The 18,071-nt window shown below is 37.2% G+C and overlaps 1 protein-coding gene across 10 annotated transcripts in view; it reads right to left on the reverse strand.

Annotated features, from left to right (window-relative positions):
- The window catches only part of Ca-beta (Calcium channel protein beta subunit), a 588,734-nt gene that overhangs the window by 55,401 nt on the left and 515,262 nt on the right, over positions 1-18,071 (reverse strand). For 9 of the 10 annotated variants that reach the window (XR_014443860.1, XM_083142260.1, XM_083142261.1 and 6 more), the window contains 3 exons: positions 12,199-12,318; positions 9,838-10,063; positions 8,951-9,185 (listed from right to left, as the gene is read on the reverse strand). Coding sequence is in view for 9 of the 10 variants with exons in the window: in XM_083142260.1 (XP_082998386.1) it covers positions 8,951-9,185; positions 9,838-10,063; positions 12,199-12,318 (581 nt within the window). In the remaining variant the exon portion in view is untranslated. The remainder of the gene's footprint in view (positions 1-8,950; positions 9,186-9,837; positions 10,064-12,198; positions 12,319-18,071) is intronic. The other variant, XM_083142262.1, reaches the window with a different exon arrangement.

Here is an 18,071-nt window from a genome sequence, read left to right on the forward strand (position 1 = left end):
ATTACACAAAATAAACATATCCCTTCTAATAGCACATTAAATCATTACCAGAATATTAAGTTTATTCCTGTATAAAGGGGTCCATTTTTGCTTCTCAAATGTATGCAGCAGAATTAAGCAATTTTCTGTGAATTGCATAACTCACAGGATACTTCAGACTTCAGATAGTGTCGCGTCGGTATAAAAATGGTAAATTTTTATATCCTCCCTGATGTTTTTAGAATTATTAATTCATTTATGATTTACAAGACCATTGTTTTTATTAAACTATAAAAACTTATGTTAAGAGTGTTTAAGAGTCTATTTCGCATTTTGCAGTTCATTTCGCATCATTTTGTGACAAAACAGGATAGGAAAATGCACCTCACACTTTTCAGAAACATGAAAAATTATCATTACAATGTGTTATTTCACATTTCGTGTTTTCGTCAAAAACGAAATATGCATACCTCTAGTTATCACAAAATTATGCTTTTCACACAAACCTGGTGTAGAATAAAAAGAAACTTCGAATTTTGCATTATTTCCATGAGAATTCACTCCACCAAAGTGTTGCATGGCATTTTTGCAAGACTTGTGAATGATCAAAATGCCAGAAAAGTTTTGGCCGCTATCGGTAAACATATTCCAACCGATACTTTCTGATACCGATGCCACTGGAATCAGGTGATACCGATATAACAGCATCGGTATTGGCTTAACCCTAATAAATATGAGAGTAGATGATGTATACTGGGTTAAAAACCTGGTCTATTTCACCATATCATAGTGTTTGAATTTGGACAAAAATTTGCTGGTAGGGAGGGGGGGGGGGTGGGAAGTGATGTGACAATGTGATTAAAAATACTACCTCATAAATAAAATATCAAAATCATTGGGTTTGCAACATTGACAAAGATTGTTGAAATGCAAAAGGTAATTTCCCTGCCATGTACAACCCTTTTCCCTCTCCTGGATCAGTTTGACTCCACAATTCCCCATTCTTGGGGAAATTACATGCTGGGACAAATTGGTTTGCAACATTGATCAGGAACCCTGAGGTAGCTCTATCATGTTTAAACCATGCGACCCCTGGCCTTGCCCATCATTTCCTGGAGCTGCCTCGCCTTGTTAATTCAAAGAGAGTGGGCAAGGTTTCCAACTCCTAAGAAATCAGCAGTGATCAGAACGCTACATTTTAAAAGTAGCTTCGCTACAGCTACAGCTACTCTTCCAAAATGTAGCTTCGCTACAGCTACAGCTACATTTACCAAAAAGTAGCTCGCTACACTACTCCTGTTCGCTACTCACTACTTTGCTACTTTTTGCGCTACTTCTGCATAAAAAAAATGAAAAACAACCATATGGGTTTAAAAAATCCCCTACTATTGATAAATAGATTCTGTTATTTATTATCATGATTCCAGTGATTCGATAATTTTGATAGAAGTGTTACTTCAGTTACTTATTTTTACTATAGTTTTTGAGAATACCATACCTATGCAAGTGGCATATCAATTCAAATTTGATATATGAATATTGCAATTAGGGTGTTACCCAAATTAATTATTACAACTATACACAAATAAAATTTGGTAGGATTAGGTATTTATGTTCACATCGACATATTTTTCTTGAGAATAAATATTTCATTTTTTATAGACTGATATGAAGTCAGCATTTTGAATGAATAGTACCTGGAGCCCTTTGACTACAAAAGGACCCCAGGTTCGATACCCAGCGGAGGCACATAGTGGTTAGGATCCAGTCTCGATCAGCTTATCTATGTATAAAATGGACTCAAAACAAAAACTAGGAAAAACGCCAAGTTGGGAGGATGAGATCCTTCATTCCCCAAACTGCTCATCATTCATCATTCTTCCTCGTTCTCACAATTAGCCGAAAGTGGCAGAAAGCGACTATAGATAAGAGAATAATTCGTATCAATCCCTAAGATTGTATATTTATTTTATTAAGTCTCTCTGAATGCTTCATGTTGACCAGGGCATTCACTTGTTTTTCTCAGCTGTCTCAAGCCTCTTAGGCATGTTTACAATGCATTGTGTTGTGCCATGCAAACCTCCTGAGCATTCAGGAACAGGTAACACTTCTGGTTTTAGAGTCAGCGGTTTGCATGGTAGCAATTATATTAAACACACGATTCGGCGATTCGGCATGGAGGAAGAGCTCGATGGCCAGGGAATATAGAGGTGAGACAAGCTGGGAGGTGACTGACTTAGGAGATTGAGTGGAGAGAGTGAAGGTGGTCAGCAAGTCAGTAGGTGAGGAGTACTACAACGCTCTGGTCAACAAATAGGAGACAAGCTTACAGAGGACTTCGCTATTTTCATTCAGCTAAGAGACTTCAGTTAGACAGGTAATTATCCTACACCCAGCCATGATACAGGTTCAACGGTTCACAAAACACAACGAGTGTCCATTGTCTTTTCAGTAGTTTAATTCCTTTGTGTAATTTGTACCTTTCGCATGCCAAGCAATAACTCGTCATGTCAATGACGAGTGGTCTCATCAAGAGGATGAATGATGAGTAATTTACATCACCCCATCGATTAACTGGTTAACCTGCTAGATACTCTTAAGATCCCACGAACTTTAAGGTTCGTTACGTGGTGGAGATGCGGGGCACAACTCGTCGAGTGGACGTCGTCAGTCACGGACTCCACGTCGCCTGCTACGCTCCCAGTCTCATCTTTACTACCCTTCTTGTAGAACCGTAGAGAGAAGCTCTTGCGGAATTTTTGGAGTACGCTTTCTGAAACGCTACCTGAGATGTCCCTTTGGGACTGAGAAATTTCAGCGCTCTCGGTCAATCGAAGACCTTGCGAAGGGGGCGATAGAAGTGACAATGCATTCTGGGAGGACAGAAACGCCACCTCCTTTTCCGAGCATACTTGTGACCATGGCCTGAATACTGATTCTGCGTCTACCCGAGACGGGAAGTCCACAGGACGATGAGTCTCCTCAATGATGGGCTGAAATTTCTCAGTATTACGTATTACGTATGGAGCAGAGACTTGGACAATGACATAGAGAGACAAAGAAAAGATGCAGGCAGTGGAGATTAAATTTTTAAGGAGTCTTTTGAAGAAGACTAGAAGGGATAGATTAAGAAATTAAGAGATCCGACAGACAGTGGGTGTAGTAAAGCTTCAGGACAGAATAGATCAGGCACAGATGAGATGGTTCGGACACATGAAGAGGATGGATGCAGAAAGACTACCAGTAAGAGCTTACAATGCACAAGGAGTGGGAATAAGGCCAAGGGGGAGACCAAGATGTCGGTGGAAAGAGCAGATAGTGGAGAGTGTTAGGAGACAAGATTGGAACACATTGGAACGAGAGGAGTTGTGAAAGACCTGGATAAAATGGAGAGGCTTGACTTCTATGCCGACCCAGCCAGAGGCAGGAAACAGCAAAGGATGATGATGATGATATCATGATTAGCAAAAGTTACAGAAAAGTGACGCAAAAGTAGGAGAAATACATAACTTTGGAAACAATGTATATTAACTAAAGAAAATTGTCATTTCTGCAGGAAAATCAATAACTCGTACATACTTTTTGCAATATGATAAAATTATTGAGGAAACTGTTGTGTAAACCTGAGTGTTCTAAATGTATTGTAATTTTAAAATTTGTGAACAAATACTATCGCGAAAATAATTGTAATTCCAGAAACTCTATCATTCTTGTAACAATAATTTCTTGCTGGTAAGATCTTATATACTGACTATGATCAGTGCTGTTAACGTACTGAGCCATTTATTGCTGGCACTATTCCCTTGTGAGTGCAGTAGAAAATCCATCGCTCGTTTTTGCACTGCAAGTTGTGTCTTACACAGTAATTAATGACATTTTGGTGTCTGACACCATGAATATCCACAGGATTTATTCTGGGGGCGATGCAAATGACTTTTTTCCAGTGGTGCAGCAAACTAGGCATGCTTCTCCCCAAAATATCGATGCAGCTAAAAAAACGTAGCTGTTAGCAGGAATATATTCATATATGTCAGTTAGTTATCTGGATATCTGAATTCTTCAGATACTAATTAAATAAATTATGCAGATATCTATAATCTACAATCTAGATAATCTGTATCTCCATGTAATAGACTGTCTTTATGAACCTCCTGCAAAATTAAGGGTTATTGTCGATTTTTTCTGACGCTGTTGCCACATTCAAAATTCACCTCAAAATGCTGAGAAAAAAAGTAGCTGTAGCGAAAAATTTGCTACAACTACAGGAATTTTGTAGCTTCGCTACCGCTACAACTACAATTTTCAAAATGTAGCATCGCTACAACTACAGCTACAAGTTTTGTAGCTAGCTACAGTAGCAACGCTACAAGTAGCTCGCTACTTCTGACCACTGGAAATCAGGTTAATTTTCTTGTTGAAATCAATAATGTTATGCACATTTTCTGATATATATTTTTTCTGTATTTTGGTCACTGAGTCTGAGCTTCGCAGATAGCCTAGATAACCCTGAATATACGTCCCTGGGTTTTACACTAGAAAAAGCTATGCAATTAGAATGCTCTTTTATAATGACATTTACAAAATGACCGAACTTCTAAAGAACAGGCTATTTATTGAAATATTTGACTGATATACTCTCCAGAAGGAAGGAGATAGGGAAGGCAATGGCTCTCTGTAGAATGTGAATGCCAGGCAAAAATTACATATTTCATAAATGTCACTTAATTTCAGTGACAACATTAATTATTTCAGAGGAGTGACATTTAAAAATAAGAATAATAACTGGTTCATGGGAATCCGGGTATGAAGATGGAAAGCAATCAGTAATTAGGAAATTTTCATCTTCACATATACCATTATGGTTATGCCAGCCTTAGAATATGTCTGTCAAATATGGCATATATTAAATTTCAAAAGAAATACATTGCTAATTGAAAATGTTCAATGCACTTTTGTAGATTTATGTATAACATTTCTAAAACGTATCATGTCTATTATGAATACAGTAACCTAAATAAAAATCTTAAATTATGTAACCTTGAATGTAGAAGAAATATACCCTGTCCTCAGTTTATAGATAATATTAGCAGGTGTAATAGACTGTAAAACAAATCTGAAAAAACTACATATAAAAGTGCCTCAGTATAACACCAGAAGACATCATAATGTAATTGTAAGTACAGTTATAAAACCTGACTCTTGGATGGACAAATTGGTAACGCTAGTGGAGATAAATGTCTCAGTGTATAGAAATGAAATTCCACAATAATGTAAACTAATTTAAGAACTATTATCTTTTAACTTTTTAATCTCTTTAAAATTAGCATAGTTTTACACATGTATCTTAAATACATGGTGTTGTATAAAGGTGCAAATTTGTTCACAAGACTTAAATAAATACATTTAAATTAAATTCGATCTCTGGAACATCTTTACTGTAAATGCAATCAGTGTTGTAGGTAGAGAGGAGAATAACATTTTGGAAATAATTTCTTAATTACTCTTATGATGCTCTTGTGGATTGTTAATAATACTGGTGAAATTACAAATAAATTGATATACTGTTGTGCTATTGTCTACAACTAATCTGCTAATCGAATGCTATTGCAAGCAACAGAAATATTAAGGGATGGGAAAGTTTTATTTTCCCTACTGGATCATAAGAAAATTTGAAGTACGTAAATGAGAAAAATTTCAGAACGAAACTTGAGTGCGTTTATATCACAGTTTGATTAAACTTATCTGCAGTTTGGCTTCAAGTTTAACAAATATAAATTTCTCCCTCAAATGTTCTCTTTATCTTTAAGAAGCAAAGTTGAATGCAAATTGTTGGCAATAGTACACCAACTTGCTAAGGCAAGTCTTTTGTGTACAACATATTTAGTCTCAGATGGTGATTCTTCTGAGCTCTTTGTTTATGATATTAAGAAAACGATATCGTTATTGTGCAACCACCACAAAATTTGTACAAAAAATGCACAACATTGATGTTCTTTTTCTAGTTTTGATTATTTTATGCAACTTTCAACCTATCTAGAATGATGAACTGACGAAATATATAAATGGGACACATGTTATCATCCCCACCCCCACCCCGGTAAAGAAAACATGTCTTCCAGCTAGATATTTGTTCATTTCGTTCTTGTTTTGCAATCAGCACAATGATTTAGCCACAAACACTCCTACAAAGAACTACCACTCATGAGACAGTTACCACGAAAATTCAGTGAATAGTGGTCGACCCTTGTCAATTCTTCATCTGTCTCTTGTTTCTTTGCAATGAGGTATGAAGGGGAAGAAGAAAAAACACACTTTTCTCAGGTCAGTTTGACAACAGATGACAGAACTCCGCTCCTTTGTGGAAGGGAAGCCCAACTGTATGTACTACTGTTGCCAACTTAGTATTTTGGAGCAAGGTTTGTCCAAATCACGAATCACACCAAGGAAGTATTTTTCGTCTATTACCTAACTTGTCTCAGTTGTAGTTCAATCCAGCCTTGGCTCTGCAGTCTGCCTCTAGTTGCTTCACAGAAATGGTATTCCTATTTTAGGCCGGATTTAGCTTTTTTTCTGCCAATCCGATGTGACAACACTGGCTGATCGGGTAGGTCTGAATGGCAACAGGGCCCCTTAACAGGCATATGAATAACCCCATAGCACACTATGCCCCAAAGCCCTTCCCCGCTCTTTCCTTGCACTGGCACCCTCTTCTCCCTTTTTGCCTCTGCAGGGTAGCAGAACGACCTCCCTCTTCGCTTCTGTCGGCTGCAGAAAAAATGTCTAGGCAATATCTACCCAACGGCAACGGTGTTCATTAACGTATTGAACAATGTTATCATTTTATTGAAACAACTTTTTAATTCTTTACATTTTGCTGTTACCTGCAGTAACACCGGCTACATGCATACCATGCCTCTGATAGAGAGAGACCTTGCACACTATCTCTTGATGAGCGATGGTCACCGGATCTGTCTGCATGTGATTATTTTTTTTTTAGGGGTATCTGAAGGCAAAAGTCTTTCAACCACCACCTGCAAGTATCATCAATCAACTTAGAAGATCGGATCCAGGATGAGGTGGCTAAAATTCCTGTGGTCATGCTGCACAATTCATCAATAGCTTATCCAAAAGACTGAGAGAGAGTGTGGAACGAAATGGAGATAAAGTTATTTTCAAAAATAAAATACAATCCATAAATTTTGATTTATTTTGGTATTTCTTCTTCAATGAATTAAGGGTTAAGAGTGACAGTTTTGCACAAGTTATGCATTTGTTTCAATATTGTCCCAATAGGCACTGCTACTAAAAAAAGCATATAAGAGGGTATGTATTTCTCCTCATGTTGCAAGTGGAAGCATTTTTTTTACGTTGTTAATTAAGCTAGACACGATATTTGAAAAATATAATGAATAAGAATTTTCAGAATCCCATCTATTCCTTTTGAGGAATCAACTTTGACTTACGGCTAATCAAATGGAAGTTTTGACTTTTCTGGCTGTCAATTACATCTTCAATCTGTTCCCTTTCCATTCATATCTTTTTCGATGCCATTGGAAGTTTGATATTCCCAAGAGAACAAATAGAATAATTACTCCCATAAGTGCAATGCAATTTATCCTTGCCTCCTACTGCCATCTTGGCAGTTTTGCTTATCCTAATGTGTGTAAAAGAGCTAAATTTCACCTTAAATAGAGTTGACAACACTGACTTTCAAGGAGCTAGATTTACAAAGGCTGGATAAAGTGCCTCCTAGGGTAATTTTAGGTGTTAAAGGGGTGGGGGGCCCTACTATTTCTGTTAACTTTAAAGTGATGGAAATTTATTCTTAGTTTTTACCGTCTATATCCGGCAGCATCACCCATCTCAATAATCCACCGATGGTCGTATGAAATCGAAAATAAAGGATCCACGAATAACAATATTATGTCACCTTAACATCAGCCACGTCACTACAAAAAAGTAGCTGAGGAGGTAAGAGAGCATGGGGCGATGCAGCCAATATAACAATATCACATGCAAAATGTATATTTATGGCAAAAGTTGGTCTATGTGTTCCAGAGGCAATGATGGCACCATAGTGAGGCAGGGGTGGGTGCCCCAATTCACAGCCAAATCAGTATATGAGAGAGCTAAGTTGGAAACAGTGCCACGGAGGGAAGAGCCTCGTGGAAACTGTTACTTATGTTCTTAAGTAGTTCATTTTATCTTAATTACGTATGTTCTATTCTGTATTATTTTGTCTTAAGTGTGGAGTATTTAAAATTAGATGATTTATTGCCACACCCTGTAATCAGTATTTTATCTGTTGCAATGTTCAATCATCGGTGAGAATCAGTAAGAATATCGACATTAGTTTGGGTATCAGTTCAAAGTGATATCGCCTCACCCTAAACACTACTACAGTAAAACTTCTCCTAACGGACACCTCTAAATTACGGAGATTTTTTAATTCCCCGGCATATAAAAAATTGGGGTTAAAAGGCAATATTACTTCTCAATAACGGACACTTAAAACTACCTCCCAACGCAAATAAAACTTCTTAATAACAGACAGCCTAAAAGAAAACAGTCGCAATTCCTGGAATTCGACACAACAATGGCCAGTATTTCAAACTAGCGCATATTGTTTCATGTTACACCGAACACATTTTTTTTAAAAAAAAAAAGTGCAGACAGTAGACAGTATTCTTTGTGGTTATCTTGAGAAGTGTGTGTCACTTCTGCTACGATGTAGCAGAAACGCAAACGACTGACTTTAAAGGAAAAAGTTGAAGTCATCAACATTATGTTTTCTAAAGCACATACTGTAATATGCTTATCCTAGTGTGTAATATCCTACACTTTTTTCTGAATAGCGGACACTTCTTAATAACGAACATTTATTGTTCCCCCAGGCCTGTCCGTTATTGAGAAGTTTTACTGTATACAATAAAACTTAACACTAGTTTAACTTCTAAGCATATACACTCACCTTCCTTCAAATCTATGTTTGAGGAAGTCAAAGAGAGCTTTCTGCATCATGTCCGTGACCTCATAGCCCTTGAGAGAGGGTCCCACCAGAACTACAGGTCGCATGGAAGGCACTACATCATATGGGGGAGTATTTGCTTGCTTCTTGAAGAACGGTTTTCTCTTCTCTTTCGCTGGTGGTGTTGTGATGGTTGGTTTTCCCAGCCTTGGATTTCCGAGAGAGTCTGAATCGTCCCCTAAAGTTGAATCCACACCATAGAGATCTATGTCTAATCCTGAAAGACCATTGGCCTTCTCAAAGTGAAAAAAAAAATACGTTTAACATCTATAAACTCAGCTAAGTACAACACAGCTACGGAGCTTTCTGCCAATGGTTTTTCAATGCAAAAACACTTGTCTTAAGTAAATAAATTAAATAATAAAATAAACGAACTAGTTTCACAAAGTTAAACACCAGTTAGCCTTACTTAACTAAATATATGCCAAAGGTTCAAATAAAAAATTTGTTTCAGCTAAAGAAAAGGTTAGGTTGGCAATGCTACTTACTGCACACACATTTACACAGCTCATACACACATATCATTACACCCACTGATTCTCTCACTGTATCGGCTACTTAAAGTCAAGTGCAGCTTCTAATATCTCACAAAAGAAAACAAAGATTAAAGTGAAATGCAAACTTCTTTAAAAAAATTAAAGAACTAAACAGAAATTCTATGGACCACTGAGAACTTAAAATGAACTCCACCTTCACCAACACCAAAACTAAAAATGAAAAAAAAAAAAATGAAAAAAATCTCCACAAAACAGACGACAATGCACGGTTGCAACACAAACTTTCCACAACACAAAATGCACAGTGATAAACCAAAGTAACAAAGCACATACCAGGAGTGGGAGGGGTTGAACCTCGTGAATTGGCACCCTTAGAAGCATCGTTGACTATCGCACCTATATTACTTGAGGAGGAGGTCTTTGACGAGTACAGCTTGGAGTTCTTAGTCTGTGTCTGCTGCAGGCGAAGGTTCTCTAGTTTCACTGGGGAGGGAATGAAGCCGACATCACAGCCCTCTTTCACCAATCGTCCGATCCACCAGTTGTTGTCATACTTCTCCTGAGAATGGAAAATGAACGTTAACATTTAATCAATTTTTGATTCATCAAAATGGTTACAGATTTCCGAAGAGGTGATCTACAAAAGAAAGGTATATTAATAGCATAACACAATCGTGGCACGACAAATAATAATATAATCACCATAAACTAGGGCTGAGCCTATATATCGGTAAGCATCGATTGAATTTTATTAACCAATACATGTTGATACTTTTCTCAAGCATCGGTGTAGTTAAGACTATTGATATCGGCTCAGCCCTACTATAAACTAGGAACACCAGAAATTAATTTTTTTATTATGCTTACGTTACTTTGGAAACTTTAACAGAAACCCATAGTAATCAATCAACTACTATAGTCTATAGCAGTGGTTCCCACACTTTTTCATTTCATGGCACCCTTAGTGTTTCAAGATTTTTTCACGGTGTCCAAGTCAGAATTTAGGCCTATCTAACACTTACAACGCTCTCAGTTAGTGTCGTTATGTTGCTTGCCTTAAGTTAAAAAATAAACACATATTTCAAATTCAGAAACATTTTACATGTAAAAAGTACTAAAACCATGTGTAGACTAACAAGTAAGTGTTATTTCAGTGAAAATATTGGAACATTTCGCAGTGCCCCTGTAAGCCCTCATGGTGCCACGGTGCATACTTTGGGAACAACTGGTCTATGGCATCATGTGGGCTACAGGACCACATATCTCTCTCAATACTTGAATATGGGGCTTTGATATTCTCTTTTATAAATTTTTTTTATTTGCTCCAACTTAAAGTAGTGACGACAAAAAATCTCACCGCTTCAGAAACGTATGTTGTATAATCACAGAATGATGTATGAGATAATTCCAAAAGTGAAGCAATGTGCCAGTAAACCAACGTTATTACTGTAACAGATGCTAAATATTTATCAAAAAGTGAACTTTTCCTTAACTTTGTCATTCACTTGGGTAGAAGCATTTCATGCCTTGTTACTGCCTTACTGATACTAATAATAAGAAATATATATTGTTTTGAGTGGCACTGTAAAGCAATATATTGGGTACATTTTTACTATTTAACATACAGGGTGTCTGGGCTAGAGGTATACAAAAATACACACATATATTTTAGCATATGTAAAGTGTATTAACTTTCTTGTCCTGGTTTTGTACAAAGTAACTCAGAAGGTTTTATGTACGTCGGTACACCTTAATGTTAGCACAATTTTTAGCTCGACACATATCCAAATGAATAGTCAAGCTCATGCCAAGTATTGGCCAGCATTTGAGGCATTATTAGCGCTGTCTCAAATCACCAAAATCGTGAACTTTCCATTGTGCACATATTTAATGAAGCCCCATGCAAAGTCTAATGGTCAAATCTGGGGATCTCGGTAGCCAGGCAGTTTCTGTGCATGTGTGACTCAACAGCACGATTGATTGTCCAAATGGACTACTGAAATCTTCGATCGATGGTCAATCGACTGAGCTTCACTACGAGACAATACAAAGAGCAGTTTTTGCATTATAAGCAGTTATATAAGCCCGGGCACCCTGTATTTTTATTGAAAGTCACAGACCAGAATCTGATATTTGAAAACACAATTTTGTATTAGAATAATTTATAGTTCCAGGATTTCTATTCATTTTTTAAATATTTCAATTGAAACATCTCCTTTATAATCTCTCTCCCACCACCTTAAAATTATATTCTAATTCATAGTGGCAGTGAGTTTGATGTTCTTATGTGTGGGGCTTCAAACTATAGAGAGACATACTGAAAATTATTAACAAAAAAAATAACTATGATAATACAAATACTATTAAAGGGAAGGAGCTTTACTTTCTCTGATTGGTAAGGAATCTACATATGTAGAGCCATGGAGAGAAATTCTAAAGAAAGACCTTTCCTCTTTTATTTAAATATGTATATGCTATAATGTTCTGTCAGCAATGTTAATTTATTATTTCACTACCATTTTCTGTTATGTTCAATCTGAAAGATTTTGTTTCCTCGAATGCAGTAAGAAAAAGTTTTCTAATAATGAAAGCACGTACATATGAATATACACATGTGAAGGTACACAAGTCCTGTTGATATAATATTATTACACAGTTATTAGATACCAAACCTGTCTTATAATAAATACTTACTTTAATATGCAAAAAGTCTTTGACTTCGAAAGATATGGCACTACCATGGACTGGTGAGTCATCATCAATTGAGCCATCGTAAGTAACATTGGTTCTAACGGCAAACGCTACTGGTTTTGTCTGCAAGAAAAATTTAAAATCCTGTGAAATTATCTTATTTTAATAGATTATTGTCTATTTCTAATCTTATCATAAGTATATTAATGTATATTTGTATTTCTCAATGTAAAAATTTCATACTGATATATTGTTTTAATGGTTATTTTTTTTAGTTCTGGTATTCCTTCAAAACTTGTTTTGTTATTGTGACACAAACGATGATTATGGAAAGTTTAAGAGAGTTTATCAGAGTTACTAAAAATATTGTGGTATGTTCATAAATGATCATGCATGAACACACATATCATCATATGCATGGGCGTCGCGAGAAATTTTTGCAGGGGGGTCGGGCAAATGATAAAAGTTGAATATTAGAAAGAAATAAGTATTATTACCACAGTTATAAATGTTATTATACAATAATAAATATTACAAACTAATAAAAATTAATTTTATTCAAAATAATAATAATAATTATTATTATTATTATGTAAATTTGGGAGACTCGATCCACCAAATGAGTGAATACCAGCAAAACTATTTTCCATTATTTCTTTTGCATTTTATGCAGTTAGTATCTGAAAAGCATTTTGATATTAACTTTGGCACTTTTCGTTCAAGAAAAGGCTTAAAATGTTAGGGGTGATTTTTTTTTCATAAAGTTTGTTGTGTGACCTCTCAGCTATAACTGTAATTATTAGAATATTGAAAACTGTGGAACCATTTGTTCATTGGATGAAATGGTATAACCTTGTTCCTGTATTTTTCACTCAATATTTTTTCAATCCAATGCATTTCTACTTTGATTATTCTGTTCGAATACTAACTAAATGAACTTTATTTCTGTTCTTAACAATAACTTTCGGCTTTCTTGTATCTTTAAATGAATGATGTCAATTTCCAGGGGGTCGATCGACCCGTTCGACCCCCCCCCCCCCTCCTCCTGACGCCCATGATCATATGATAACCAGAGGCACGTAACTCCAAAAATGCAGTTTTTGGTTTTGTTTAAAATATCTCCTCTCAAGAGCTCTGTTTGGAGTCAGATCAACGTATCTCCACTTCTAATCCTTAAGCAGTAAGGTGGAGTCACTTATCTCTAATTTATTGACTCTTTTTAAGAATCAGACATATTTCTAAGAGTACTCCCTCCCATGAATTTGATAAATTGGAGTTACATCCATCTGGTTCTCACACGACGGTATTATGTTGATCTAGTCAGTAGGCCATCTGTCACACAGGAGACCCTGGTTCAATTCCCAGGGTGACTGAGTTCAGGTGAGAGTGGTTCAGAAGTACTAGAGTTCTCCACGTACTTACTCCATGTACATGTATAAGTTACGAATCTGCTGCCACATATGTCAAACATTCCTAGACCTCACTCTGTAGGATAATTGAAGACATGGAAAGCGGAAAAAGAAAGATCCCTACAGTTCTTGGGTCAGCCATCTGCATCGTGATACATTGCTTGGTCTACAGCTTGGCCAAAAAAATACACAGAATATAGCAGACAGCAGAATGCAACATTTTCTGTGACATTCTGTTTGGTAACAATGTGTCCATTTCTCCAATCGCATGGCTCAACTATCTTCCTAGTTGGCATTCTTTTCGGTGCCTTTTACCTTTCTTTTCCACTGAAGGTCGGAAGGAGTATACTGCTTACCTAAGCCTTTTACCTTCACTTGGGTAAACAACCACCATCACTTCATGTTTTTCTAGGGGAACTTTTCTTTCTCACTGCAGATATTCTCATTAGACAAACCAAGTCGACAAATTTCACTTGTACCTTTTGGAACAGAAATGCATTATGAAACATTCAGAAGGTTTTATTTCTTTTCTTATTTACAGATTAGGTCTGCGATAGATGAAGTCATGTCTCTGAACATTGACTCTATTGATCCCATCCTTAAGTTTTTGGCATTTCTGCTCATTTGAAGGTTAAATTTTTTTTTTAAGAAAACATGTGAGAATTAGCTCGTAAGACACACACCATGACTATTGGCCATGTGGGGTGGGCGTGAAGCTTGCTATGGCTACCCAAAATCAGTAACTAGTGAAGACAATATGTAGATCATTGCATTTGTTCTGTCATCCAAGAAATCAGCAGAACGAGCTTCTATTTGCATTTTTTTCATTTCAACATCTTAATAGACCTGCTCCCTTTCTTTATTTTTTTTAAAAAAAAGATAATATAACTTCCAGATTATTGATTTGGTTTATTTTACTTCACAATGAAGGGAAACTTAGAAAGAACACCCAAGCACAGACTGGGATTTGAACCTGGAACCCCTGGTGTTTTAGCACATTCTGCTAACTACTCTGCCATGCATGCCAGCTTATATGCATACTGGATACCACAGAATGAAGCTGGCCTGAAACAGATCACCATATGCTCTATACAAATCATACTGGAAATGTTGCATGCTGTGTGGCTCTATTTGTCTGCATGGTATGAACCGTGCCAGGTTTCCCATGGCGATCATGATGAGTGCTCAGTGTAAATGTGCTTATAATTTTGACAAGAAATTGGTGTCTGTCCCGCATATGTCATGGATAAATCTTAGTTGTAACAATGCCATTTACTTTTTGATTGGTTGATTTGCTTTATTTTACTTCCCTTTTTGTGCCACTTTTGGGCTAATTTGTGAAAATGGGGATGAGTGATGAAATTGATGAATGGACACTCGGAAACATCCGTACCCAGGCTGGGATTCGAACCCGGGACCCCTTGCATTGTAGCACGATGTGCTAACCACTCCGTCACAGGGGCCAGCTAATACCATTTACTTTGAGTAGAATCAGAAGTGTCCATGACTGTACATCTTGGTTGTGATGTCATCTTGTAAGGAAATACATCAACTTTTAGCTAAAAAAGCTATTTCGGTTCAATATGGCTCCCATTGATTGATTGATTTAGTTTATTTTACTTCGCGTTTTGTGCCTCTTGGCTAATTTGCGAAGATGGGGATGAGTGATGAAATGATGAAATTGATGAATGGACATTCACAAACAACCAAGCCCGACCAGGATTCGAACCCGGGACCCTTGGCGTCGCAGCGCGATGTGCTAACCACTCGGCCACAGGGTCGGGCATGGCTCCCATTGGTAATACGGCATATGAAGTCAATTTCTTGACAAACATGCAGCAAGCATATCAGGCGTCACTTCTTCGACTGTAGGCCTGAGCTCAGCGAGATTAGCCGGTGAGGGCGGAACATACACTAGATCTTTAATGGAGCCACAAAAGTAAACATCGAGGGGTGTAAGATCAAGTGAACGAGATGGCCATGCAATTGGTCCACCTCGACCTATCCATCGACCTGGATATCGGTTATTGAGGAAATCCCGGACTTCGCGGTGAGGTAGTGAGATGGTCCGTCATCTTATTGGAAGTGGATGCGGCCTTCCTGGTCACCTAATCGATCTGGGGAATGAGAACAATTTCCAACAAAGCTTTCCCTCACTTGCTCAACAGCACACGGAAACACTGGGACGTCCTGGGTATTTGTTATGTCGAACAGAACAACCAGTCTCAACTTATACCAAGAATAAACGTAGGCTTGGAGGATCTTTCCCATAGTGGGTACGGAAGTTTCGTTCCACGATGGTCGCAGACTTCGTTTCTTCAAACCAAAACACGCAACGAGCTCGCTCTTGGCCTGCGAAGCAGCCATTTTTAATGGAACCGCCGCTGGCGCTTGCGGTGGCGCAATTCCGTACTATTCCACAACGCTAGTCAAACTACATTTATTTCCTTACAAAATGACACCACAACCACCACTGTAACGTTTCCGAATATATTTTTATACACTTACAAAACTGTAATGTGCTTTTTTGGACCAATAGACACATTCAATATACCGTGGGTCAGCAATCTTTTAGTACTGTTGTGCCAAAGTAATTGTTGCAAAATCACTCAACGTGCCAACCTAAATTCATTATATTTTTATGTACTAGTACCAGTACATCTGGATTATCTCGCTGTTCTTACCAACAAAGCATTTCACAACAGTTAAGCTTATTGTACGAAGTTCGAATTCAGAAATTCAAACTTACAATGGGAAGGCGGACTGGTGATTGTGTATTGTTGTTGGCTTAGCATTTGTCTACACTAGCAGCTTACAACGAACCAAGAACTTTATTTAATTAAAGATCATTGTTCACAGAAAATATACATGTTCGTTGAACATTGTTGCAGCTGATGTACAAAACAACTTTTTCTTTTAAATCATAGTTGCCCTCATTTTTAATTTTCAAGAATTCGTGTTTATTTGAAAGTCATTCACTATTAAAGACGCGTGTGTTTGGAATGTTGTGCTTTTCTCCATACTGCATGGGAACAATAATTCAAATTATTATTATTAGTAATGTTGTTATTATTATTACTGTCGCAGATCTTTGACTGTGATAAATTAGCCATTTTTAATTTTTTCAACAGCATTTTCCATAATATTTCAAAAGCTCAATGGGGGAGGGTTAAACCCGGTAACCCTCCTTGCGTACGCCACTGACTAGTACCACAAGAATTGTAACAAATTGATTTGATCTTGTATTAATATGTTTATTATGCTTTATTGCAAAATTACCATATATTGTTAAAACAGAAAATCGAATAGTTTGAAAAGCTTTTCATGAAATTCGGATTTTCAATTCACTCAACATTCAATTGAAAATCGTGCCACGTGTGGCCCACGTGTAGCAGGTTGCCGACGCCTTCACTAAATATCATGTATAAAATTCCTATTTATGTTAAAGGTTCACTGAATTATGAATTTTTCCTTGTCCGTTGGGACACAGGAAGTTGGCGGAGCTTTGAACTGGGGGCACCCGTCCTCTGCCCTCCTATGGTGCAGTCACTGGCTCTGGCCCCAAAAGGTCAAGGAGAAATTGACAACTCAATGATGATTTGGTCCGAATATACATTTTACACGTGATATTTAGAGGTATATTGACTGCCCCCCTCCCCCCGCCACTCCTTTATAGCGGCGCCGTTGCTGATGTGAAAATATAATAAAATGGAGGGCCCGGAATCCTTCATTTCCGATTTCATACCACCATCTAGACGTTGAAAGCTAAGAATAAATTGTCATCACATTAAAATTACTCGTAATAGCTTACTCATTACTCATTCAGATGGGTGGAACTTTGTGAACACTTGCTATGCTTACCAGACATAAATGCACCAACAGAATTTTTTGGTTCCTTTTTCAATTATGAACAATATGAGGACAAGTCGATACTCGAAGTTGAAATCTTAGGGAGAATTCACACCGAAGAGACACGCGACACGAGAGTTTCACACCGAAGAGACAAGGTGCACGCGGCAAGCGACGCTTGTTTCTTTGCTCAGTTCGCATGATGGTACCGATATAATTGCATTGATCAGTTTATTAGTCACCCGATAAGAGCGTAACAAGAGACATTTTAAAATTTGTTTTAAAATTTGTGCAAGTTATTGAAACTCTTGAGAGGCATGTTGTGCATGAGAAAACTGAGAAATCATATGAACTGACCTCAAGTATACGCTAGACTTTCCAGCCTGGATAAAGCGAACACCTAAACACTAGAGAAATGATTCTCAACCTTCGTGAAACCATGTCCGGGTATTTTTGCCCTTAGCCCAAGAATTTTCTTCCCATATATACCTTTCCAGTGTTTAAGATTTTTATGCATGAATGAACATGTACTCATGAAAATAAAATATTGATAAATAAATTCTGGCATAATCAAAAATAGTAATAATACGTAGTTGGATTACATGTAGGATTGTTGAC

Source organism: Lepisma saccharinum, chromosome 20 (assembly GCF_977018435.1).
Source record: "Lepisma saccharinum chromosome 20, izLepSacc3.1, whole genome shotgun sequence".
NCBI classification, from domain to species: domain Eukaryota; kingdom Metazoa; phylum Arthropoda; class Insecta; order Zygentoma; family Lepismatidae; genus Lepisma; species Lepisma saccharinum.